Source organism: Schistocerca piceifrons, chromosome 11 (genome assembly GCF_021461385.2).
Source record: "Schistocerca piceifrons isolate TAMUIC-IGC-003096 chromosome 11, iqSchPice1.1, whole genome shotgun sequence".
Lineage (NCBI taxonomy): Eukaryota > Metazoa > Arthropoda > Insecta > Orthoptera > Acrididae > Schistocerca > Schistocerca piceifrons.
In genome coordinates, this window is record NC_060148.1 from 131,117,188 (window position 1) to 131,142,885 (window position 25,698).

The window sequence follows — 25,698 nt, forward strand, 5'->3', positions numbered from 1 at the left end:
TAATTTGGGTGTATACATCCTGAGAAATCAGCACCCAGAACAACCACCTCTGGCCATAATAACGGCCTTGATACGCCTGGGCATTGAGTCAAACAGAGCTTGGATGGCGTGTACAGGTACAGCTGCCCATACAGCTTCAACACAATACCACAGTTCATCAAGAGTAGTTACAGGTGTATTGTGATGAGCCAGTTGCTCGGCCACCATTCAATTGGTAAGAAATCTGGAGAATGTGCTGGCCAGGGCAGCAGCCAAACATTTTCTGTATCTAGAAAGGCCTGTACAGGACCTGCAACATGCGGTTGTGCATTATCCTGCTGAAGTGTGGTTTCGCAGGGATCGAATGAAGGGTAGAGCCATGGGTCATAACACATCTGAAATGTAATGTCCACTGTTCAAAGTGCCGTCAATGCAAACAAGAGGTGACCAAGACGTGTAACCAATGGCACCCCATACCATCACGCCAGGTGATATGCCAGTATGGTGATGACGAATACACGCTTCCGATCCGCATTCACTGCAATGTCACCAGACACAGATGTGACCATCATGATGCTGTAAACAGAACCTGGATTCCAAAGAAAAAATGACGTTTTGCCATTTGTGCACCCAGGTTCGTCGCTGAGTACACCATCGCAGGCGCTCCTGTATGTGATGCAGCGTCAAGGGTAACCGCAGCCACGGTCTCCAAGCTGTTAGTCCATACTGCTGCAAATGTTGTCGAACTGTTCGCGCAGATGGTTCTTGTCATGCAACGACACAGGGATCTAGATGTGGCTGCACGATCTGTTACAGCCATGCAGATAAGATGCCTGTCATCTCGACTGCTAGTGGTACGAGGCCATTGGGATCCAGCACAGTGTTCCGTATTACCCTCCTGAACCCACTGATTCCATATTCTGCTAATGGTCATTGGATCTTGACCAGATGTTGCGATAAGATAAACCCCAAGCGCGATAGGCTACAGTGCGACCCTTATCAAAGTTGGAAACGTGATGGTACGCATTTCTCCTCCTTACACAAGGCATCACAGCAATGTTTCATCAGGCAATGCTGGTCAACTGCTGTTTGTGTATGAGAAATCGGTTGGAAACTTTCCTCATGTCAGCACGTCGTAGGTGTCACCACCGGCGCCAACCTTGTGTGAATGCTCTGAAAACCTAATCATTTGCATATCACAGCATCTTCTTCCTGTCTGTTAAATTTCACACCTGTAGCATGTCATCGTCACTGGTGTAGCAATTTTAATGGCCAGTAGTGTACATCATACTCTGCAAGTCACCTAATGGTGTGTGGCAGAGGGTACTTTCAGCACCACTTTCTGATCCCTCCAATCCTGTTCTAATGGGAATAGTGCATGGGAAGAATGATTGTTGGGAAGCCTCTGAAATGGCTCTAATTTCTCGAACATATTCCTTGTGGTCAATATGCGAGATGTATTGAGTAGGTTGTCTGCTCCTCCTGAAAGGTGCTGTCCCAAAATTTCAATAATAAATCTCTCTGTGATGCACAATGCCTCTCTTGTAACGTCTGCCAATGGAGTTTGTTTAGCATCTCTGTAATACTCTCTCACCAGCTAAATGATCACGTGACAAAATGCGCCGCTCTTCTCTGGATCTTTTCTATCTCCTCTATCAGTCTTACCTGATAGGGATCCCAGATAGATGAACAGTACTCAAAAATCAGGTATACAAGTGCCTTATAAGCCATTTCTTTCGTGGATGAGTTACATTTTCTTGAGATTTTTCCAAAGGAATCTGAGACTGGTATCTGCTTTCGCAGAATCTGTTGTATGTGTGACATTCCATTTAAGGTCACCCTGGATAGTTATGTGTAGATATTTTATGGCAGATGCTGTCTCCAGCTCTTTGTCATCAATGGTGTAGCTGTACTGTAATGGATTTCTTTTCCTATGTATGCACAATATGTTACATTTACGAGGTGCATTCAAGTTCTAAGGCCTCTGATTTGTTTTCTAATTAACTACTCAACTGAAATCGATGAAACTGGCGTTACTTCTCGATGTAATCGCCCTGCAGATGTACACATTTTTCACAACGCTGACACCATGATTCCATGGCAGCGGCGAAGGCTTCTTTAGGAGTCTGTTTTGACCACTGGAAAATTGCTGAGGCAATAGCAGCACGGCTGGTGAATGTGCGGCCACGGAGAGTGTCTTTCATTGTTGGAAAAAGTCAAAAGTCACTAGGAGCCAGATCAGGTGAGTAGGGAGCATGAGGAATCACTTCAAAGTTGTTATCACGAAGAAACTGTTGCATAACATTAGCTCGATGTGCGGGTGCGTTGTCTCGGTGAAACGGCACACCCGCAGCCCTTCCCGGACGTTTTTGTTGCAGTGCAGGAAGGAATTTGTTCTTCAAAACATTTTCGTAGGATACACCTGTTACCATAGTGACCTTTGGAACGCAATGGGTAAGGATTACGCCCTCGCTGTCCCAGAACATGTACACCATCATTTTTTCAGCACTGGCAGTTACCCGAAATTTTTTTGGTGGCGGTGAATCTGTGTGCTTCCATTGAGCTGACTGGCGCTTTGTTTCTGGATTGAAAAATGGCATCCACGTCTCATCCATTGTCACTACCGACGAAAAGAAAGTCCCATTCGTGCTGTCGTTGCGCGTCAACATTGCTTGGCAACATGCCACGCGGGCAGCCATGTGGTCGTCCGTCAGCATTCGTGGCACCCACCTGGATGACACTTTTTGCATTTTCAGGTCGTCATGCAGGATTGTGTTCACAGAACCCACAGAAATGCCAACTCTGGAGGCAATCTGTTCAACAGTCATTCGGCGATCCCCCAGAACAATTCTCTCCACTTTCTCGATCATGTCGTCAGACCGGCTTGTGCGAGCCCAAGGTTGTTTCGGTTTGTTGTCACACGATGTTCTGCCTTCATTAAACTGTCGCACCCACGAACGCACTTTTGACACATCCATAACTCCATCACCACATATCTCCTTCAACTGTCGATGAATTTCAATTGGTTTCACACCACGCAAATTCAGAAAACGAATGATTGCACACTGTTCAAGTAAGGAAAACGTCGGCATTTTAAGTATTTAAAACAGTTCTCACTCTCGCCGCTGGCGGTAAAATTCCATCTGCTGTATGGTGCTGCCATCTCTGGGACGTATTGACAATGAATGCGGCCTCATTTTAAAACAATGCACATGTTTCTATCTCTTTCCAGTCCGGAGAAAAAAAATCGGAGGCCTTAGAACTTGAATGCACATTGTATTTACGTTCAGGGTCAACTGCCAGAGCCTGCACCATTCATCAATTCTCTGTAGGTCATTCTGCAAATTCTTACTAGTTTATTGTAAACAGCAATGGTCCTATCACACTTCCCTGTGGTAGTCCGGATATTACCTTTACATCTGTTGATTTTGTTCCATTAAGAGCAACGTGTTGAGTTCTATCTGCAAGAAAGTCTCAAATCCAATCACAAGGCTGCTTCAATACTCTGTAAGCTCATATTCTTTTCATTAAACAGCAGTGCGTGATGGTGTCAAATCCCTTACTGAAATCGAGGAATATGGCATCAACCTGATCACCGTTGTCCACTGCACTGTGGATCTCACAAAGGAACAGAGCAAGCTGAGTTTCGCAGGATCTCTGTTTGCGAAATCCGTATTGATTTTTATAGAGGAGATGTTCATTTCCCATAAGACATGTTCCATAATTCTACAACAGATTGACATCAAAAATATAGGTCTACAGTTGTGTGGATCTGTCCTACGGCCTTTCTTAAAAACGGGTATGACCTGTGCTGTTGTATTCTCTCCTGAGAGAAGATGGCCAACAACTGTTGTAACTGGTCCTCAATATCCTGGATACTGCAACTGGGATGGAGTTGACATCCAGGGTGGTCCCAGATTTTCTACTGGGCACATATCTGGGGCTCTTGGTGGCTACAAGGAGTACTTCAACACTACACACATAGTTCATAAACACATACGCCACTTGTAGTTGACCGAGCGAGGTGGCGCAGTGGTTAGCACACTGGACTCGCATTTGGGAGGACAATGATTCAATCCCGTCTCTGGCCATCCTGATTTAGGTTTTGTGTGATTTCCCTAAATCGCTTCAGGCAAATGCTGGGATGGTTCCTTTGAAAGGGCACGGCCGATTTCCTTCCCCATCCTTCCCTCACCCGAGCTTGCACTCCGTCTCTAATGACCTCATTGTCAACGGGACGTTAAACACTAATCTCCTCCTCCTCCTCCTCCACTTGTAGATGAGCACTGTCCTATTGAAAAATGACACCACAATGCTGTTGCCTGACAAGTAACACTTGAGGATGCAGAATGTCTGGAAATTGGTGTTGCATCCTCAGATTTCCCCAGTCACTATCAGCTGTGATCTGAACTGATACCTGATGGCTCTCCATACATGACACAAGGAGTAACATTCCTAAGCATCTCCAAAACATTCGAAGAATTGGATCAGTCTCAAGGTCACTACCATATAAGCCAAGAGACCATCCAGGGAGTGCAGAAGCATGATTCAATGCTTAACACAATGTGATGCCATTCATCAGCAGTCTATGGTTCCCAGTCACAGCACCACTCCAAAGTAGATATTTGTGTTGTTGTGTTAACAGCAGTCTACTCTTGTAACAATAAATCCTGAGTCCAGTTGCTGTGAGTCTCCAACCAATGGCACAGGATGACATACAATGTTGCAGGGAATCCATTAGTTATTCTTGGATGTGAGATGCGTATGTGAAGAGGTTAAAATGTGCTCAGTGCACAAAATGAGGATCCTCTCTTCCTATGGTTAGAAATGATTGGTGCGAACCTCGACAATAAGTACAGATTCACATTCCCGTGCAATCCGACATTGGGCCACTGTCATATCTGAATACCCCACAAATCTGGATGGTTAACTCCGCTGACAAATTCTCATGGTCCGAAATGTCATAGGCCCTGTGAACCAAGGCATGAAGTACCACTTCACACTGAGCTGGATGTGGTGACAGCTATCAGTTTGTAGACATGAGTCAGTGTGAGTAAGCTTCGTATAAACAGCTTGCCCCAACATACTATCTTGACTGACCGTGTAAACAGGAGTGGAGATTTTTGCTTAAATTCCTTGCGCAATCCTGCCCTCTCTCTTGTCAAAAAACGGAGGGACACAGTCAGTGCTACCTCACCTGTTATTTTGTATTGACAACTTCTGACATTGGTTCTTTGGTTGTATGGTGGCCCTCATATTTACAGAGAGAGAGAGAGAGAGAGAGAGAGAGAGAGAGGCTTTCCACAATTTCTCTTCAGACCAAGGTTGTAAATTCCATTGCACAGCATTTACTTGCTACAGTTTTGACTCGAAAATGGCAGGGTGGTCAACTGTTGAAATATTGACAGTAGTTGACATCGCCACCTGGCTCCATTCTGCTAAGTTATTTCAACAAATTTTTGTTACTGGGCACAAAAAATCCTACTCAGCTACACCAACAATCATTGCACAGCAACAGAGTTACTGCATGGTGTACTGTGTCATCATATAGATAATAGGTTCCTTTTTAGGACGAGAATGGTCTTCCAATTAGAAGCAATTGGACTGGTATACCTTCATGCCTGAAACCTTTGTTACATAAAAACTACAGACACTTCCACAAATTATTGACAATGGGTAGTTTCAGCAAGACAGATTGTCACACATAGCACATTCTATGGTTGCTGTATACTTATTTTTTGGCAACAGTGTAATTTTGAGAAACTGTGATATTCCATTGCCTCCCAGATTCCCCAATGAGTCAGCATGCAATTATGTATCAAGTCTTGTGAGGTCACCATAAAAACAAAGTTTACTGTAGTCATCCTGCTATAACAGAAGAATCAAAGGCTAAGCTCCAAGAAACATTTGTTAAAAATCCTGTTGAAATGTTACTTCAAACCAAGCACAATTTATGTAAGAGACTACAGGAGTTTCATACAAAATGGAGCTCATCTGCAAGACGTCATCTTCAAAAAGTAACTTTACTTAATGCAGTCTTAAATTGCATTTTTTTAAATAACATATATTTATTTAGCAACATTTTCTCCTAACAATATTTATTTTTTTCTGTTCTTCCCATTTATTTGAGTCACCCTGTATTATCAGTGCAAAAGACTATACAAAGTTTAATAATAATTGGATTACTAAAAAGTACTTAATGATTTGTAAAGATATACATAATATTTCATCTCTGTTAAGTACACAGAGACAACACAGCTTGATGAGCTGGCCTGGCATGCATAACATATGTGCCTCTTTGCATGCAAAAAGTATTCCCTGGAGCCAAGAGTCATTGCTTGTGGCACAAAAGCTTCTGTCAGATTTCCTACCATCAATATATGTTTCTACACCTCAGACAGATAAAAAATTTCCTGACTTGCAGGATGCAGCATGTTATCCTTGATGGACAGTCCTCTACAGACATGGATGTAATACCTTGTATGGCCCAGGAGAGTGTGAAAGGACCATCACTGCCCGTGTGGCACATTACAGACTTAGTGTATATTATTAGCTGTAATTTCAGAATTTTTGTAGCTGATGCAGTCACCTACAAGAGAATTCTATCTGGGGAAATATCAGTAATACCTTGTTGCATCTTGACAAAACATTGGTTGGTTGCAATAAATTTTAATACGGAGCAATGCAGATAGCGGTTTATGCAAATCTAAGGGAATGGTACCCTGTGACTGCAGGACTACCAGCCACAACTAGTCATGCGATGTAAGTGTGTGAGAATAATAGGGTGTGAAGCTGTGATGTGGAATAACCAAATAGGCTCATTTGCAAGGAATATAGATCATTGGTATGATGCTGAAAAACTGTTTTTGATTACAAAGAAGATTTATACAATAGTGAATTGTGGTTTATGTGTCTCATGACATACATAAACTGAATAATTTGATTCAAGCATGGGAGAAACATCAAAATTGTGGAAAAATATCACCATAAACATAGAACAGCTGATGTTAACAAACATCTTTGTAGTAGTGTTAATAATAATAATAATAATAATAATAATAATAATATGATATTGTTATACATGCATACAGTATAAAAATAATCTAATACTTAATGACCCCTTGCTCAAATGATCAGTTCATCTTCTATGAATTTTTCTACTGGATTTTAGCAATTCTCTCTATTTTTATCCATTAACTTGTTACATATCATCATCCCCATATCCTGTGAAGTCTATGCATATAATTTCAATTTGCGTGTTGGTAGCATAAAATTCTTTTTATTTCTTGTGTTACACATGTGGTTAAAATAATTCTGCTCAAATAATTATCGTCTGTTGTGTTGGAAGATTATAATTTCTTAAATTTACATGGATGAAACACTTCGGATTTGCAGTTCCTGAAATAATGGGCAACAAGATTTTTTTTGCTGTACTGTACACATGTATCTGATAATTTTCTTCTACAGTTTAAGTATCTGAGATATACTATTTGAACTTCCCAGAAAATTATTCCATATCTAAAGACAGATTCGAAATAATTATGATATGCTATTTTTTGTGTACCCATGTGAGCAAAATTAGCTAGTATTTGCAACTGCTTAATTTATTTCATAGGAAGCCAATATGCATATTCCAGCATAAGTTCTTGTCCACATTTAGTCCTACAAATTTGATCATGTCAACTTCTTGTGTGGACTGTGCTCAAATAATACTCGAGTGCGTGGGATCCACAAGATGTTGGACTAATGTGGATGTCAAGTTTATACAAAGAAGCCAGCCTAAATGGTCACAGGCTTCTTCAACTGGGGAGAGAGTGTGACACGAATGTTGATAAATCTGAACAGGAAGACACTTAAAAAAGTGTGTGTACATCTTATGAGAACCTGCTTATAAAACTATGAGAAATGACAACAGTGTTTCAAGACAAAAACTGTGCTTATTCTTCAGCAGTCTTTGTACCTACCTTGAAGACTTTGCTCTGATAGAATTATGGAAATGACTTCTCACACTGAGGCATACAGGTGGTGAGTCTTCCTATGCTCCATCCTCAAATGCAATGGGAAAATACCGTAATATACTTTACAATAAAATGAACAATCTGCCACATGTTTCACAGTGATTGATAGGTGTAGACTAGATCCTATCAAATTACTACTCCAGCACATAACATAAAATTAATTACTTTAGAAGATAAATTTTGTCAATGAGATAATTTTTGTAGCAGATACATTAATAATTTCATTACATATTTCTGTTTGAAGCAGTAAAATTGGAAACAAAGACCCAACTACTTACCTGATATTTGTGATTGATCAATTGGTGTTCAGTCTGTAAAGCACAAATGTTTTCTATGAATTGTAATGGGCAAAAAGTATCTGAACCACACAATAGTCAAAACATTTTAGGTAGGAAGTGGCTTGACTATGTAAAAATGTCAGCACCAAAGTGAGCAAGAGACAGAGCAATACTGAGACTACGTGGTCACAGCTATAATAAAATTTATAACCTTTTTACTATATACACATTTTCATTCAATATTGTGACTTTAATTATGATTAGATTGATGATATATCTAACATATCACTAAATTTAAAGTCTTTTGCCATGCTTTATCTGTGTGTATGTGAAGGCTACTCTACATCTACTTCTGAATACTTATTCTCCAAGACATTGTCCGGTGTGGCAGATGGTTCATTACACTACTACCAGTCATTTCCTTTGCTGTTCCACTCACAAATAGGGCAAGGGAAAAGCAACTGTCTACATTGCTCCATACAAGCCCTAATTTCTCTTATCTTAACTTTGTGGTTCCAATGCGAAATGTATGTTGGCAGCAATAGAATCCTTTTGCAGTTAGCTTGAAAAGCTGGTTCTCTAAATTTTCTCAATAGTATACCTTGAAAAAAACATCACCTTCCCTCCAAGCAGTCCCATTTGAGACCTCAAAGTACCTCCGTAATACTTGTGTGTTGGTCGAACCTACTAGTGGCAAATCTAGCAGCCCACATCTGAACTGTTTTGATGTCTTTCTTTATTCTAACATGCTGGGAATCTGAAACACTTGAGCAGTACTCAAGTATTGGTCAAACTAGTGTGCTATAAGCATTCTCCTGTACAGATGAGCCACAGTTTCCTAAAATTCTCCCAATAAGCCAGACTTGACCATTTGCCTTCCCTACTATAATCCTCACATGCTTTTTCCATTTCATATTGCTTTGCAATGCTATGTCTCAATATTTAATCGACATGAGTGTCAAGCAATATACTACTAATGCTGTATTTGAATATCATGGGATTGTCTTTCCAACACATCTGGATTAACTTACATTTTTCTACATTTAGCACTAGTTGCCATTCATCACACCGACTAGAAATTTTGTCCAAATCATCTTGTACCATCATATTCTGGTCACTCAACTTCGACACCTCAGTGTACACCACAGCATCATCAGCAAACAGCTGCCCACTCTGCCCACCAGATCAGTTATGTGTAGAGAGTGTAATAGCAGTCTGGTCACACCTCCCACGGGCACCTCTGACAACACCCTTATCTCTGATGAACACTCACTGTTGAGGATAACGTACTGGGTTCTGTTAATTGAGACGTCTTTGAGCTACTCACATACCTGGGAACCTATTCCACTTTCTTGAATCTTCATCAACAGAAATCTACCAAGCAAGGTGGTGTAGTGGTTAGCATAATGGACTCACATTCAGGAGGAGGATGTTTCAAACTCACATCCACTCATCCTGATTTAGGTTTTCCATTATTTCCCAAAATTGGTTCAGGCAAATGGTGGGATGGTTCCTTTGAAAGAACACACCTGACTTACTTCCCCATCCTTCCTTAATCTGATGGGAACGATGACCTTGCTGTTTGATCCCCTCCCCCAAATCAACCAACCAACTAACAGAAATCCAGGAATATGGAATCTGCCTGTTGCCTTTCATCCATGGTTTGCAGCTATCTAAGGAACAGCTGCAGGGATTCTGATGCAGTTTTTACTAACAGAGACTTAAGTCACAGGTAAAGTTTATGTTTATAATTTACAGATATTTTATGCAAACTGGCTGAACTATGGTGAAGTAACCTACTGGGTTTTTCTGTTTGTATGTGAAGGCTAATCTGAGGAAGATTTGCACATAGTGGTCAAGATTGTAACTAATATTTTACAGTGTAAATCAGTTCTGTATTAAAGAATTAGGATATTTACCAAATCTTGCTGCCACAAAATAATTATAGCACACAGTGACCTCTGTGAGTAACCTGCACTTTAATTGTAACCGCCCAGTATAAGCATATGTGGGTTTGTAAATTAGTTCCACATGTTGTGTTCTACAGTATTACTTGTCATTGGTAGTTACATTACAAGAAGCACAACCTGCCATAACACTGTCATACATGCAATTGTCTGATGCATTCAGAGGACACAGTCATATTACAGTAACCCCCACCACCCTTCCCTCCTTTTCCTGTTTTGCAAACAGTAGTTCTGTACCATATGCTTTATGCTTTTCCTAAGGCCTGCAGCTCCATTGCTTCCACCAGTTTTTGGGCTGTGTACTTTTGGCCATCTTCCAAGAGAGCTGACATCGACTGATCCTAATCACAGAATCGTCTGAGTGTACAGCCTCTGACACTCTTGCACCAGAGATGCGCAGTGCTGCAGTCCTCAGTTTTAAATGGGCTTTAGTTGTGACTTTCACTGAAATGTGGTCCAGCAGATGTGATGCATTGTTTAAATGATATAACACCGCATGCAGTTGTCATTTTTTGTTTATTTGTTGTACGATTCCACAAGGTCTGTAATTGATGAGTCAAGTAAACTAAAATGCAATAAATGGTGCTCTTCCTACTACATAATAAAATGAAACCATCACACCTTGTAATTATATGGCTGCATGGCCTCCTGTGTTGTTGCCTCATACTGGGTGTTTGGGTTAAACATATAATAATATAAAATGTAATAACTTGAGACGTAGCTTATACATTTATTGGCAGTTTGCTTCTACAAGTATCATAACTCAAAATGTTTTCCGTGTTTCCATATGGCAGTTGGTACTGCACGGGCATTCGCATAAGTGCTTTGTTCACATAAATGCACATTTGTAGCCATGTGGGCTCCACAGTAGAAGGTGTTCTGTGTGCTGTCTCTCGTGTAGCTAAGGTCTGTTTCACTAGTAAAATATTATTTTCAGTGTGAGTATGGACTGTGACTTATGTAATGATCAGCAAAGGGTAAACTGACTTCAGGAAACTGGGAGTTTATTTTCAATGTCAGTCCACTGTGCCATCAATTGCTGTGCCATCTAGAAGCCCAGACATTACACCAATCAATTTTTTCCTGTGGGGATTTCTTAGCAATCAAGGGTTCCAGACATCAGCTCTTAGTCCACCAGATCTGCACCATCATGTTTGTGTAACTGTTGCAAATGTTAGACCTGCAATGCACCAGAACGTTTGAAGAGAAATGATATACAGTTAGATCTCTTTCATGCTACTAAAGTTGTGTGTAGAGGTGTATCAGGTGTGTAAAAAAACATGTTGAGTTACCATATGTATAGAAAGATACCATCAATAAATATTTCAATTTCTTCACAAGTTATTACATTTTATTTTACTATATGTTTGACTCAGACACCCTCTATGCCTGCCACCCTAGTGACAACTGCATGTGCCATGGACATGCTACATCTTGTCACAGAATATCTCTTTTAATTTAATCTCTCTTACCACTCTTTTAACAATGTGGGAAAAGATAGATTCCTACTTACCATAAGGAAGTTGAGTTGCAGACAGGCTCAGTTACAAGTCATTTCCATAAAGCCACAGCCGTCGTCAGCAAAAGAGAAACATAGATCATTCATGCACATAAGGAAGCACACCTGAGGCACACATGACCACCAACTCCAGCAGCATGGGCCAGAATGCAACTGTCACATGATGAGGCAGCAATCTGGAAAGGGCAGGGAAGGGGAAGAGGAAGGAAAGGGGAAGGGGAAGGGATAGGTTGGGGAGGGGGGGGGGGGGGGTGGGTAGGGAGACGAATTCTGTCCATCCTGTGACAGGACTGTAACGGGAAGTGCTGGGTGGGTGGACTGGGCAGGTCTTGCACCTGGGTCTTCCACAGGAGCAAAGGGTTGCAATTTTGAGTGGAATAGATGTTGTGGAGGTAGGGTGGGCAACAGAACACTACTTTAGGACAGGTGAGAACAATCTCGGGCTGGATGTCACTCATTTCATGGCATGATGGTAGGTAATCAAAGCCCTGGGAAGGGATGTGATTTAATTGTTCCAGTATAGCATGGTATTGGGTGACAAAGAGGGCATTCCTTTGTGGCTAGTTCTTGCGGGTGGTGTGAGGATTGGAGGTGTGAGCAGAAATGGCACAGGAGATCTGCATGCGGACTAGGTCTGGGAACAGTGCCTGTCTGTGAAGTGCTTGGTGAGTTCCTCAGCTTACTGAGAGAGGGAGTTCTTGTGACTGCAGATGCAAGTGGTCAGGCCAGGCTATGTGGGAGAGATTTTTTGGTTTGGAGGAGATGACAGCTGTCGATATGCAGGTTACTGTTGGTGGTTTGGGGGTTTAATGTGGACAGGGTTGTGGATGGTGCCGTAAGAGAGGAGGAGGTCAATGTCCAGGCAGGTGGTGTACTTTGTTGAAGAGGGCCAGGTGAAATAGATGGCGATGTCTTGGTCCTGAGTCTAGATTATGAAGATATCATCAATGAACCTGTACCAGACTAGGGGTTTGGCGTTTTAGGAGGCTAGGAAGGTCTCCTTTAGAGGGCCTATAAAAAGGGTTGGCATAGGAGGGTGCCATGCAGGTGCTCATGGCTGTGCTGTGAATTTGTTTGTGTAACTTTCCTTCAAAGGAGAAGTAGTTGCATTCCTTTTTCACCACTTTTTACCATACCTCCCTGCTCCACAACCTCCCGACACTGCGCCTGTTGGCATTCTAGTCCCTGCACACTCTGCCAGGCAGCGTTCATCTCTCTCCCACATCCATACACTACTATCCCTTCCCCTCCCCTGCCCCCTCTAGATGCTGCTTGCATCTCACATGAAAGTTGCATTCTGGCCTGAGCTGCCTTAGTTGGTGGTCATGTGCACATGATGTGTGTATGAATGGTGTGTATTTCTCTTTTGCTGATGAAGACTGTGGTCATAAATTTTAGATAAGTGTCATTTTATTGTGCCTGTTTGTAACTTGACGTGTCTTCTTTACAGTAAGTAACAATCTATTTTTTCCTACATTACTGATATTCCTACATGGAGTTTCCATTGTTTTACCACTCTTTTAAATCTACATGAAAGAACTTGATACACAGAATATTTATCACACCTGTGTGAAATGTCTGTGTACGTCAAGTACATTGTCTCTGCATGTCTGTGTATACTTCAGCATAAGAGCTCTGTAACAGCCTTTCTGTAATCTGAGGCCCACATTAAAAATTGTGTGGTCATAATGTGTGTGTTGAATGTGATAGTATGTAAAGTACATGTAGTTTTAAAACAGTGACATGAATCTGCATTAACATTGCTAGTAATGCTGATTTTATGACAACTACAACTCCTGCACTACAAGCACAGCGGATGTCATTTAAACATATACACATGCAAACAATTTTATGGCATAGTGTGACATCAACAATATCTTGTAAAGTAACATTTTATTAATCCCAGCAAATTTTAAGTTCTGAATTGTTCCTATGTTTAACTTTTGACTGACAGGTAATACAGTGAATGTATGTTGTTTCCATTTAATAGTATGCTTAATAGTGGTCTCAGGATGAAATCACTTAATTGTACAATGAATAAAGAAAAAAATGACAGGTGCAGGCAGCATTATGTCATCTAAATGGGTTTTAGTCAATTGGCTCACTTGAAGGAGGTCATCTGGTGTATGGAATGAATATCAGTGGAAGGCACAGAGTTTCTGAGGCTGCACACCCAGTAGGTTACAGTACATTTGTTCGCCCACTGCTTGAATACTGCTCAGCAGTGTAGGATCCGTACCAGATAGGGTTGATAGAAGAGATAGAGAAGATCCAACGGAGAGCAGCGCGCTTCGTTACAGGATCATTTAGTAATCGCAAAAGCATTACGGAGATGATAGATAAACTCCAGTGGAAGACTCTGCAGGAGAGATGCTCAGTAGTTCGGTACGGGCTTTTGTTAAAGTTTCGAGAACATACCTTCACCGAAGAGTCGAGCAGTATATTGCTCCCTCCTACGTATATCTCACGAAGAGACCATGAGGATAAAATCAGAGAGATTAGAGCCCACACAGAAGCATACCGACAATCCTTCTTTCCATGAACAATACGAGACTGGAATAGAAGAGAGAACCGATAGAGGTACTCAGGGTACCCTCCACCACACACCATCAGGTGGCTTGTGGAGTATGGATGTAGATGTAGATGTAGATGAATCTGTTGTCTCAGTCAGTGTGCAGGGCCAATATGAAGGTGCTCATGTTACTTCCCTGTCCACTGTTGGTTCTAGCATTTTATCAGAAACTGTTTCACTAATTCCAGTCATAAATGGAAATATGCTTCATTGTCCATAATTTTTGTAATTACTGATATATACAAGACAGTGGGCATTCACAATTGACACTGTTACATTTCATTTCTTGTAAGAAAAGTGTATCTGGTATTTTGCAGATGTTCCTTTATTTATGGCCGCAATGGTAAACTGGATGTTTTTACGCATGAAATGCAACAAAATGTGATTCGACTCATTATCGAACCAATGGCACGTGATGGCCTGCGTACAATAGCTCTAGCATACAAGGACTTTGTGCGGACGAGTGCTGCAAAGAATGACGTATATATAGACAGTGAGCCAAATTGGGATGACGAGGACTATATTGTCAGTGATTTGACGTGTCTTTGTATTGTTGGCATTCAGGATCCTGTTAGAGCTGAGGTAAGTGAGTTGTACAGAAGAAAATGAAATTATCATAATTGTAAAGGTGTCTTTTGATATTATTGAAAGGATTATAAGGTTTTCTTTATGTAGCTAGTGTCACATTGCTTTGTATAATCACAACTTTTCTTTGCAGTTTTCATACAGTAGAACATATTCAAATAGTGTAAGCAGTAAAATAAACATTCACCATTGAACTGAGGCATTGTTCTGTTGATGGTGTATAAACAAGAGTGAAAACATTGCTGGTCCACAGAGGTGGATGTGGGAAAGGGGTGTTAGCTCATACTGAACAGAGTGATGCATTGTGAGGACAACTGCTTTCAGTGTTATTCAGAGATGCTGGTATCAGGGTTCAAAGGATCTACATGGCAAAGGTTGTGAAGCAGCCACTAAAATTAGGCACATCATGCTCATCGTTGTTGTTGTTTTTTTTTTTTTTTAAAAATTGGTCATTGAGCCTGCTCTCAGCCAGAGTTTTGATGGTGGTCATTTTTTCTGGTGAATGCCTGATTGGTGGTCTGTCCATCATAAAATGCTGTGCAGATGTTACAGCAGAGCTGTTATATGACGAGGCTGCCTTCACACTTGGCCTTGGCTCTGATAGGATAGGATAAGCCTTTAACAGTAGTGAAGTAGAACACACACTATCTGATCAATAGTACCCAGGCACCTATTGGTGGATATTAACATTGAATATGTTTGTAGCACAACTTGACTAGAAGAAGGGATCGGTTGGTAGGACATGTTCTGAGGCATCAAGGGATCACCAATTTAGTATTGGAGGGCAGTGTGGAGGGTAAAAATCGTAGAGGGAGACCAAGAGATGAATACACCAAGCAGATTCAGAAGGATGTAGGTTGCAGTAGGTACTGGGAGATGAAGAAGCTTGCACAGGATAGAGTAGCATGGAGAGCTGCATCAAACCAGTCTCAGGACTGAACACCACAACAACAACATGTCCACCTGTCACCATTATGATGGTTTGATCTCTGATGGTGACATTTTCAGTGAGGTATGAATGTCTGTGGAGGAATGACAGCCCGTTCTTCCTCAAGAGCCAAACACAGACAGTGTAGTGATGTAATGTTCTGAATCATACAAAATGTAATCCACCAAGTTTGAGTGTTATTATCCAGACACCACTGCCTCAGAGATGCTGCTTTATGTCAGTTCCTATTCTGTACACTGTACACAATGATTTAAAATGCACTCATATCCTTCTGTATTTAGCATTAAGCACAATAAAGAGGCTACATCCTAAACACTCAAAATTCCCCTGCACCATAACAGCACCTCCTCCATACTTCAATGTTGGTACTATACACAATGGCAGATAATAATCTCCAGGCATCTGCAAAACCAAAGCCCTCCCACCTGATTGCCACAGGGTACAGCATGATTCATCACATTGAATCACTCGTTTCGGGTGACCCACTGTCCAGTGGTGTTCTCCCTGCGGGTCCGGGGTAAGAATAGGCCCGAGATATTCCTGCCTGTCGTACGAGGCGACTAAAAGGAGTTTCAACCATTTCAGCCTTCCATGTGATGGTCCCCCTTGGGGTTTGACCTCCATTTTTCAAAATTCTACTGAAGTACGAGCCTTTTGGGGAAGGACACCTTACGTGGTGTACCACTGGTCCTAAGTGCACTAAGACCTTGGCACTCAGCATTGCACCGGCGTTGTAACCATACCCACTATTCCTCAAATTGGGCCTAAACGCCTGATGGGTCGTCCAAGTTACGCCCATAGTGCATCTCCATCTGCCCCAGCGATCATGATGGACTTTCCATGGCACCAGAAATCCAGCACGGTAGCCAGCCCGTTGTGGTGGGGTCGTCATGTACCCTCTAGGTTGTAGCCCCCTGACAACACAGGGATCGTACTGCCGATACCTGAGCTGCACCCTCCCCACGTCGGCCAAGGAGTAGATGCCCGTCTCCTTGGGGCATCAGGACTCCCGGCAATGGTCATCCTGCCAGGTGGCCCTTGCTGCGGCTGGGTGGCGCCCGTGGGGAGAGCCTCTGGTCGGAGTGGGTGGTATCGGGGCGGACGTTTCGCAGATGAAACGTCAACACATATCAGGTCGCTCTGCAGCCGAGTCTTTCAAAAGAAAAGGTACCGTTTCTAGTCCTGGTTCTCCTGCCCTTTCCCCCGCTATTTGGTCTGTTCTCGAACCGATGGGGGGACATTCACCACCTCCAAGCCCATGTTCTTTGTTCAGCACATTGAGGACATCTTCGGGGAAATCGAGGCTCTCAGCAAGATGTGTTCAGGGTCCATTCTTATCAAGACCACCTCCGCCACACAGTCGGCGGCGCTCCAGGCGTGCGACCACCTAGGGGACATCCCAGTATCCATTGTCCCACATCTGGCACTAAATAGGACGCAGGGGGTTATTTTTCATCGTGACCTCCTGCTACAATCTGATGAGGAGCTCAGGGCCAACCTGGAGCGCCGAGGCGTGCATTTCGTCCGGCGAGTCCAGCGCAGCCCCAAAGACCGTCGCATCGACACCGGGGCCTTTATCCTCGCCTTCGAGGGGGACGTTGTCCCGGAGAAGGTAAAGGTGATGTGCTACCGGTGTGACGTGCGACCTTACATCCCGCCTCCTATGCACTGTTTTAGGTGTTTGCGCTTCGGGCACATGTCGTCACGGTGTGAGGCTGAGCCCCTTTGTGGCGATTGTGGACGTACTCTTCATGAGGAACATACATGCACCCCACCACCTCGGTGCATTAATTGTCCTGGCGTCCCCTCGCCTAGATCCTCAGACTGCCCCGCGTATCAGAAGGAGAAGAAGATACAAGAAATCAAAACTTTGGATCGGCTCTCTTATTCTGAGGCCCGGAAGAAGTACGACCGCCTCCATCCCGTGCCATTGACCACTTCGTTTGCCTCAGTTGTGTCCACTCCTTCCGCGGTATCCTCACCCCTATCCTGTCCCCCCTCCGCCTCCTCCGCCCATCAGGGGGCTCTGCCTCCGCCTCCCAAATCCCTCCCTTCCAAATCCTCCTCCCCCGTGGCCCCCACCCCCTCTGTCCCAGGGGCCACCCTTCCTCCTCCTCCTCCCCCCACGCCACCTGAGAAGCGATCCTCTTCTCAGGCGTCCATCGGGGAAACGTTCCGGACCCCAGCTTCCGAGGACGATGTCTACTACCATCCCATCCCATTGACCACCCCACTCCAGGCAATAGCTGTCCGCATTACTCTTTCTGCTTTTACTTTTTCAGTTTGTACCATCTACACTCCACCGTCATCTGCTGTTAGTCGGGCTGACATGATGCACCTGATCGTTCAGCTTCCCCCGCCGTTCTTATTGTTTGGCGACTTCAATGCCCATCATCCCCTTTGGGGCTCTCCTGCATCCTGTCCAAGAGGCTCACTCTTGACGGATGTCTTCAACCATCTCAATCTTGTCTGCCTCAATACCGGCGCCCCGACTTTCCTCTCGGAATCTACTCATACCTACTCCCACTTGGACCTCTCGATCTGTTCTACCACTCTTGCCCGTCGGTTCGAGTGGTATGTCCTTTCTGACACCTATTCGAGCGACCACTTCCCCTGTGTTGTTCGTTTCCTGCACCACACCCCATCCCCACGACCTTCAAGCTGGAACATACTGAAAGCTGACTGGGGACTTTACTCCCTGGCGACCTTTCCGGACCATGATTTTCCCAGTTGTGACAGTCAGGTCGAATACCTCACGGCTGTTATCATCAATGCTGCCGAACGTTCCATTCCTCGTACTACTTCTTCTTCACATCGCGTTTCTGTCCCCTGGTGGAACGAGGCTTGTAGGGACGCTATCCGTGCTCAACGACGTGCTTTACGCACCTTTCGCCGCCATCCTACGTTGGCGAATTGTATTGAATACAAACGACTCCGAGCGCAATGCCGTAGAGTCATCAAAGACAGCAAAAAAGCTTGTTGGGCCTCTTTCACCAGCTCCTTTAACAGTTTTACTCCCTCTTCCGTCGTTTGGGTGTAGCCTGCGCCGGCTGTCGGGCATTAAGGCCCACTCCTCGGTACCTGGCCTGACCTCAGGTAATGAGGTCCTTGTTGATCCTGTGGCTGTCTCCAACGCCTTTGGCCGCTTTTTCGCGGAGGTTTCAAGCTCCACCCATTACCATCCTGCCTTCCTTCCCAGGAAAGAGGCAGAAGAGGCTCGGCGACCTTCCTTCCACTTGCTGAATCTGGAAACTTATAATGCCCCCTTTACTATGTGGAAACTCGAACATGCGCTTGCACTGTCCCGGTCCTCTGCTCCGGAGCCAGATGCCATTCACGTTCAGATGCTGGCACACCTTTCTCCGGCGGGCAAAAACTTCCTTCTTCGTACCTACAATCGCGTCTGGACCGAAGGTCAAGTACCCATGCATTGGCGTGACGCCGTTGTTGTTCCTATACCCAAACCCGGGAAGGATAGACACCTTCCTTCTAGTTACCGCCCCATTTCTCTTACAAGCTGTGTCTGTAAGGTGATGGAGCGCATGGTTAATGCTCGGTTAGTCTGGATTCTTGAATCTCGACGACTACTTACTAATGTCCAATGCGGCTTTCGTCGCCGCCGCTCCGCTGTTGACCACCTTGTGACCTTGTCGACATTCATCATGAACAACTTTTTGCGAAGGTGCCAAACGGTAGCCGTATTCTTCGACTTGGAGAAGGCTTATGATACCTGTTGGAGAGGAGGTATCCTCCGCACTATGCACAGGTGGGGGCTACGCGGTCGCCTGCCCCTTTTTATTGATTCCTTTTTAACGGATTGAAAGTTTAGGGTACGTGTGTGTTCCATATTGTCAGACGTCTTCCTCCAGGAGAACGGAGTGCCTCAGGGCTCCGTCTTGAGCGTAGCCCTTTTTGCCATCGCGATCAATCCAATTATGGATTGCATTCCACCTAATGTCTCAGGCTCTCTCTTTGTCGATGACTTCGCGATCTACTGCAGTGCCCAGAGAACATGCCTCCTGGAGCGCTGCCTTCAGCGTTGTCTAGACAGCCTCTACTCATGGAGCATGGCAAATGGCTTCCAGTTCTCTGAAGAGAAGACGGTTTGTATCAACTTTTGGCGATATAAAGCATTCCTTCCGCCATCCTTACATCTCGGTCCCGTTGTTCTCCCATTCGCGGACGCAACTAAGTTTCTAGGGCTCACGTTGGACAGGAAACTGTGTTGGTCTCCACATGTCTCTTATTTGGCGGCCCGTTGTACACGTTCCCTTAATGTCCTCAGAGTTCTTAGCGGTTCATCTTGGGGAGCGGATCGCACTGTCCTGCTTCGCTTGTATCAGTCCATAGTCCGATCGAAGCTGGATTATGGGAGCTTCGTCTACTCGTCCGCTCGGCCATCCCTCTTACGCCGGCTCAACTCCATCCACCATCGGGGGATACGTCTTGTGACCGGAGCCTTCTACACTAGTCCTGTCGAGAGTCTTTATGCTGAAGCTGCCGAGTTACCATTGACCTACCGGCGCGACGTACTGCTGTGTCGGTATGCCTGCCGGCTGTTGTCTATGCCCGACCACCCCTCTTACAAGTCCTTCTTAGCTGATTCTCTCGACCGTCAGTACGGGTTGTATGTGTCTGCCCTGCTGCCCCCCGGAGTCCGCTTCCGTCGCCTGCTTCGACAATTGGATTTTGCCCTCCCTACCACCTTCAGAGAGGGTGAGAGCCCGACACCACCTTGGCTCCAGGCTCCGGTTCATATTTATCTCGACCTCAGCTCACTCCCGAAGGAGGGTACTCCGGCTGCAGTGTATTGCACAGCTGACTTCCTTCCCCGTCCTTCCCTACCCAGTGGGACCGATGACCTCATTGTTTGGTCCCCTTCTCCAAATCAACCTGGGACTGATGGCCTTTGAAGTCTGGTCCCTTCAACTCTCACAAACAAACCAACCCAAATCAACCAACCAATCAACCAACCTTAACTCCCTGTACTCAGTTATTGTACTAGCTGGACTGCACATAGCACTTTGGAACTCAATTTATTCCATCCACGTATTTTGTGTGACATTTTTCAATCGTCTTTCACAGTACTTGATGGTCCCTGACAGACTAGTATGTCTCCAGATTTAGTAGTGCAACCACATCTGCTCTTGACCCTCTAACACATGGGTCATACAGTCAAAGATCCAGATGCAAGACTTGCCAAATGCACCAACCCAACACATAGACTGCCTGGTCAAAAGAATGCAGACATCTCTGTGCGAGGCATAACTGATTACCAGATGTCCTCAGAGACAGACTTAACAGAGCAAAAAAGTGTAAAAGGAGATAGGTAATGTTATGTTATTTCTGGAGAAGGAGTATCAGCAGAATAGATCAGTCAGAAGAGCTCAGTGACTTCGAAAATAGACTAGTCACTGGATGTCACCTGTGTAACAAATTTATGAGACACATTTCAACCCATCAAAAGCAGTTCAGGTTGACTGTTCGTGATTGATTGTGAAGTGCAAATTCGAAGGTACTGTCAGTACATCTCCGAGTTTAGTAGTGTTGCACTACTAAAAAAGTTGAATTCCCATTCTCAACGTCTGATCAAGATCTTTTCAGACCCCCACCCTCTGACAAAGGATATGGTTAAATTGTTCCACTATGGCTGGGGTGATGTTGGGTTTCGAGGAGGGATCTCAACTGTAGCTAATTTATGGAGTTGGTTGGAGGATTAGGGACATGTGTGTATGTGGCAGAGGGTGGTGCCTTTCCAAGGAGATCTTAGTAAGGCCTTCTGCACACTAAGCAGAGGATTGCTTGTAATTGTAGATGTGTTCTCCACATGCTATTTAGCTTCTCAACAAGTTTGCAGATTGTGATAATTTCATATCATAATTAACTGATCTTTTGAACTACTAAAACCGGAGATGTGCTGACAGTACCTTTGAATTTACACTTCACAATCAATCACGAACAGTCAACCTGAACTGCTTTAGAAGGGTTGAAATGTGTCTCATGAATTTATTACTCAGGTGATATCCGGTGACTAGTCCATTTTCGAAGCCACTGAGATTTTCTGACTGACCAATTCTGCTGATTCTCCTTCTCTAGCAATAACATAAGACTCCCTATCACCTTTTACATTTTTTACTCTGGTAAGTCTGCCTCTCAGGACATCTAGTAATCAGTCATGCCTTACACAGAGATGTCTGGATTCTTCTTTTCAGACAGTATATGTGCTGGGTTGGTGTGTTTTGCAAGTCAGCATCTGTATCTTTGACAGTATGACCCACATGTTAGAGGGTCAAGAGCAGATGTGGCATAAGGATGGACTAGAATATTGAATCAATTGGGTGTGCAGCAGAATACCAGTTATGGAGGGGTGGGAAGTAATGTGGTGAAAATGTTACTCATTTCAGGATACATTGAAAGGATCAGGAGTAGTATGAAAAGTTGTCACCCTCAATAACAGATCACAGCACTAAGTTCGTAATTTTTCCCCAGGAATTGATACAACTTCAAACACACACTCTGTGCAAATGCAAGTCATTCCATTCAGTTGTCAACTGAAGGCAGCTGTCTGGGCAAGGAATGGTCCATAATTTCTTCAAAATGTAGAAAATTGAGTATTGTGTAGTGATAAAGTTTTTTCTAAAAGAATGTTTAACACTAACCAAAATTCGTTTGAGGTTCATAAATGGTACAGTGACTCTTCCTCTTCAGTTTCTATCAGAATAAAAAATCTGTTGAATTTAAACAGTGCTATAAAAGGGTTCAAGATTATCCAAATGAAGTACATCTGAGAAATTCAGCCATACCAGAAACTGTATTAAAAGTGCTCAATGTGATCTCAGAAGGCAGTCACACTGAGGTGGGTAATGTTGCCAAGATTGTATGGGTTTCAAAAGAGTGTACTGGCTACATTGTACTGGCTACATTTTGTATTAAGTCAAATGCTTTGTTCAAGATGAGTGCCACACCTGCATGTAATGGATTAGAAACAAATTTACACAACAATTTCTGAACAACGTTTGCCACACTTTTAAACAATGGAAAATCCAGGATGGAATGTAACAATATTATGATAAGAAAAGTAGCTACTCACCATATAGTGGAGATGCTGAGTCGCAGATGGGCACAAAAAAAAGATTTTCACACTTAAAGCTTCTGGCCAACAGACACTCTTATGCACACACAGACTCAAGCAAGTGCAACTCATGTGTGAGAGTTGCACTTGCGCAAGTGTGTGTGTGTGTGTGTGTGTTGTTAACAAAAGCTTTAAGTGTGAAAATCTTTTTTTTTTTTGTGCCTATCTGCCACATTTTCATAGAAACAAAACTGATTTTCTATGTCAGTCTTGGATTCATAACAACACAATAGAGTGGTAAAGATCACAATGTTGCATTTTGAAATTTGAAAGGATTCCTGTTAGTTGGCTGCCTTAAAATAGTTAATCAATAACTGCGAGATATTATTCTAACATAATGGATATGGATGCAAAAGTTCAAGAAAAGCAACTTGGTCTGTAGAAGGAAAAAAAATTGTCTTTCTTCAAGGTACTTCAGCTGTCAGTAAAAGTGTCTTTGTCACAAGAAAGTTGAGCAATGTTTGCTGTGCAATGTTGGAACTTCCACACTGTTACCCAGATTTTCCTCTCTCTGACTTCCATCTCCTCCCAAAATTCACACTATCCCTTCTCAGCCAGCATTTTTCATCCAGCCAAGAATTGTTTTGTGATATAGACAACTTTTGTGCTACACCTCCACAGGAACTGTACAGAGCTGTGCTAATGCCACTGCAACATTGATGGATGAATTATATTACTATTATAGGAGATTATATTGAAAGTTGAACTCCCATTCTCAATGTCTGATCAAGATCTTTTCAGAGCACCATCCTAGTCAATGCTCTGACAGAGAATATGGTTAAATTGTTCCAGTATGACTGGAGTGATGTTGGGTGTGGAACAGGGAGCTCAACTGCAGCTAATTTATGGAGGTGGTTGGAGGATTAGGGGCACATGTGTATGTGGTAGAGGGTGGTGCCTTTCCAAGGAGATCTTAGTAATACCTTCTGCACACTAAACATAGGATTGCTTGTAATTGTAGATGTGTTGTCCACATGCTATTTCACTTCTCAACAAGTTTGCAGATTGTGATAATTTCACATCGTAACTAACTGTTAACATTGAGTATAGATTTAAGTGTCAGAGTGTCATTTCTGAAGGTATTTGTATGGAGTGAAGTCATGTATGGAAGTGAAACATGGATGATAAATAGTTTGGACAAGAAGAGAATAGAAGCTTCCAAAATGTGGTGCTACAGAAGAATGCTGAAGATTAGGTGGGTAGATCAGACAACTAATGAGGAGGTACTGAGTAGAATTGTGGAGAAATTAGTGGCACAACTTGACTAGAAGAAGGGATCTGTTGGTAGGACATGTTCTGCGGCATCAAGGGATCACCAATTTAGTATTGGAGGGCAGCGTGGAGGATAAAAATTGTAGAGGGAGACCAAGGGATGAATACACTAAGCAGATACAGAAGGATATAGGTTGCAGTAGGTACTGGGAGATGAAGAAACTTGCACAGGATAGAGTAGTATGGAGAGCTGCATCAAACCAGTCTCTGGACTGAAGACCACAACAACAACAACAACAACAACAACAACAACAAGAATAACAACAATTAACTGGTCTTGTTCTGCATAGACTGTAACTGTTGATTTTATTAATTACATTTATGCTACTTCATTAACGCCAGTATGATGACAATCATTCAAATGCTGCCTTTACCAACATCTTTGTGTCAGTGATTGAGTATGGAAGCACACTATTTTATGTTAAACCAAATTCAGAATATGTGCACATAGTTCATATATTTGTGCGCACATGTACACGAAATGTGGACATAGTACATTTTGCCAAATTGTATGCCGTTGTTAGTCACTTTGAAATGATTATTGTAGCCAAAATCAGCTGTTTTTACAAGATTGGTGGAAGTCTGTTCAATTAGTATTGAGCAAAGGCCTCACTTATTACCAACTTTTTGTGTTTGAGAAATGTAGTAGACTGGCATTCTTTGTCAGTTTTCAAACAACTTCAGCTTAAAACGATCTGTTAATGCAGTTCAGTAAAAACTGGTTATGGGTGTGGAGGTGTCTGACTAACCCATCACGACTGCACCGTGGAAATTCTAAATGCCAGTTCCTTTACCACAATTGCCAGTCTTTGTGCAAGTGTAGAGGTTTTGCTTTGGCTCTGTTGTGTGATGATGGGTCAAAATTATAATGGGTGTATCAAAATTACATTGGTCCTCATAAAAAGAGCTGCACCCAGAAGAACCTGACTGATCCGGTTTGGTATGTGACACATAATCAGCTGTGCCAATGATTACTTCTGCGCAATCAGCAGCACACTTCAGGATAATGAGTGGGGCCATGATGTCATGCTCATAAGTTGATCTAAATGGACCAATATGGCCGTGCCAGCAAGTACTAGGGATCTCAAAAGAAAGTTTACATTTAATGTGTCAAAATAAAATAGATATTGAAGTCTGTCGACAAAAATTTATTTATTATTGAAATGTAAGGCTTAGGAATTTACTTCTTAAAAATAAAACCAAACAATGAAAACCCCAGGTAAGAATATCAACAACATAGGAAAAGATAGATTGCTACTTACTGTAAAGAGGACATGTCAAGTTGTAGACAGACACGATTAAAAGACACTCCCATATAACTTTCAGCCACAGCATTCATCAGTAAAGACACACACACCATTCACACACACAAAAGCAAGCACACCTCGTGCACACATGACTGCCAACTCCAGGATCTCGGGCTGGAA

General features: G+C 43.2%; 1 protein-coding gene across 1 annotated transcript in view; it reads left to right on the forward strand.

Annotated features, from left to right (window-relative positions):
* Positions 1-25,698, forward strand: part of LOC124719793 (plasma membrane calcium-transporting ATPase 2-like) — a 570,459-nt gene that overhangs the window by 327,030 nt on the left and 217,731 nt on the right. Inside the window, exon 12 of the mRNA XM_047244989.1 lies at positions 14,651-14,915. Coding sequence (XP_047100945.1) covers positions 14,651-14,915 — 265 coding nt within the window. The remainder of the gene's footprint in view (positions 1-14,650; positions 14,916-25,698) is intronic.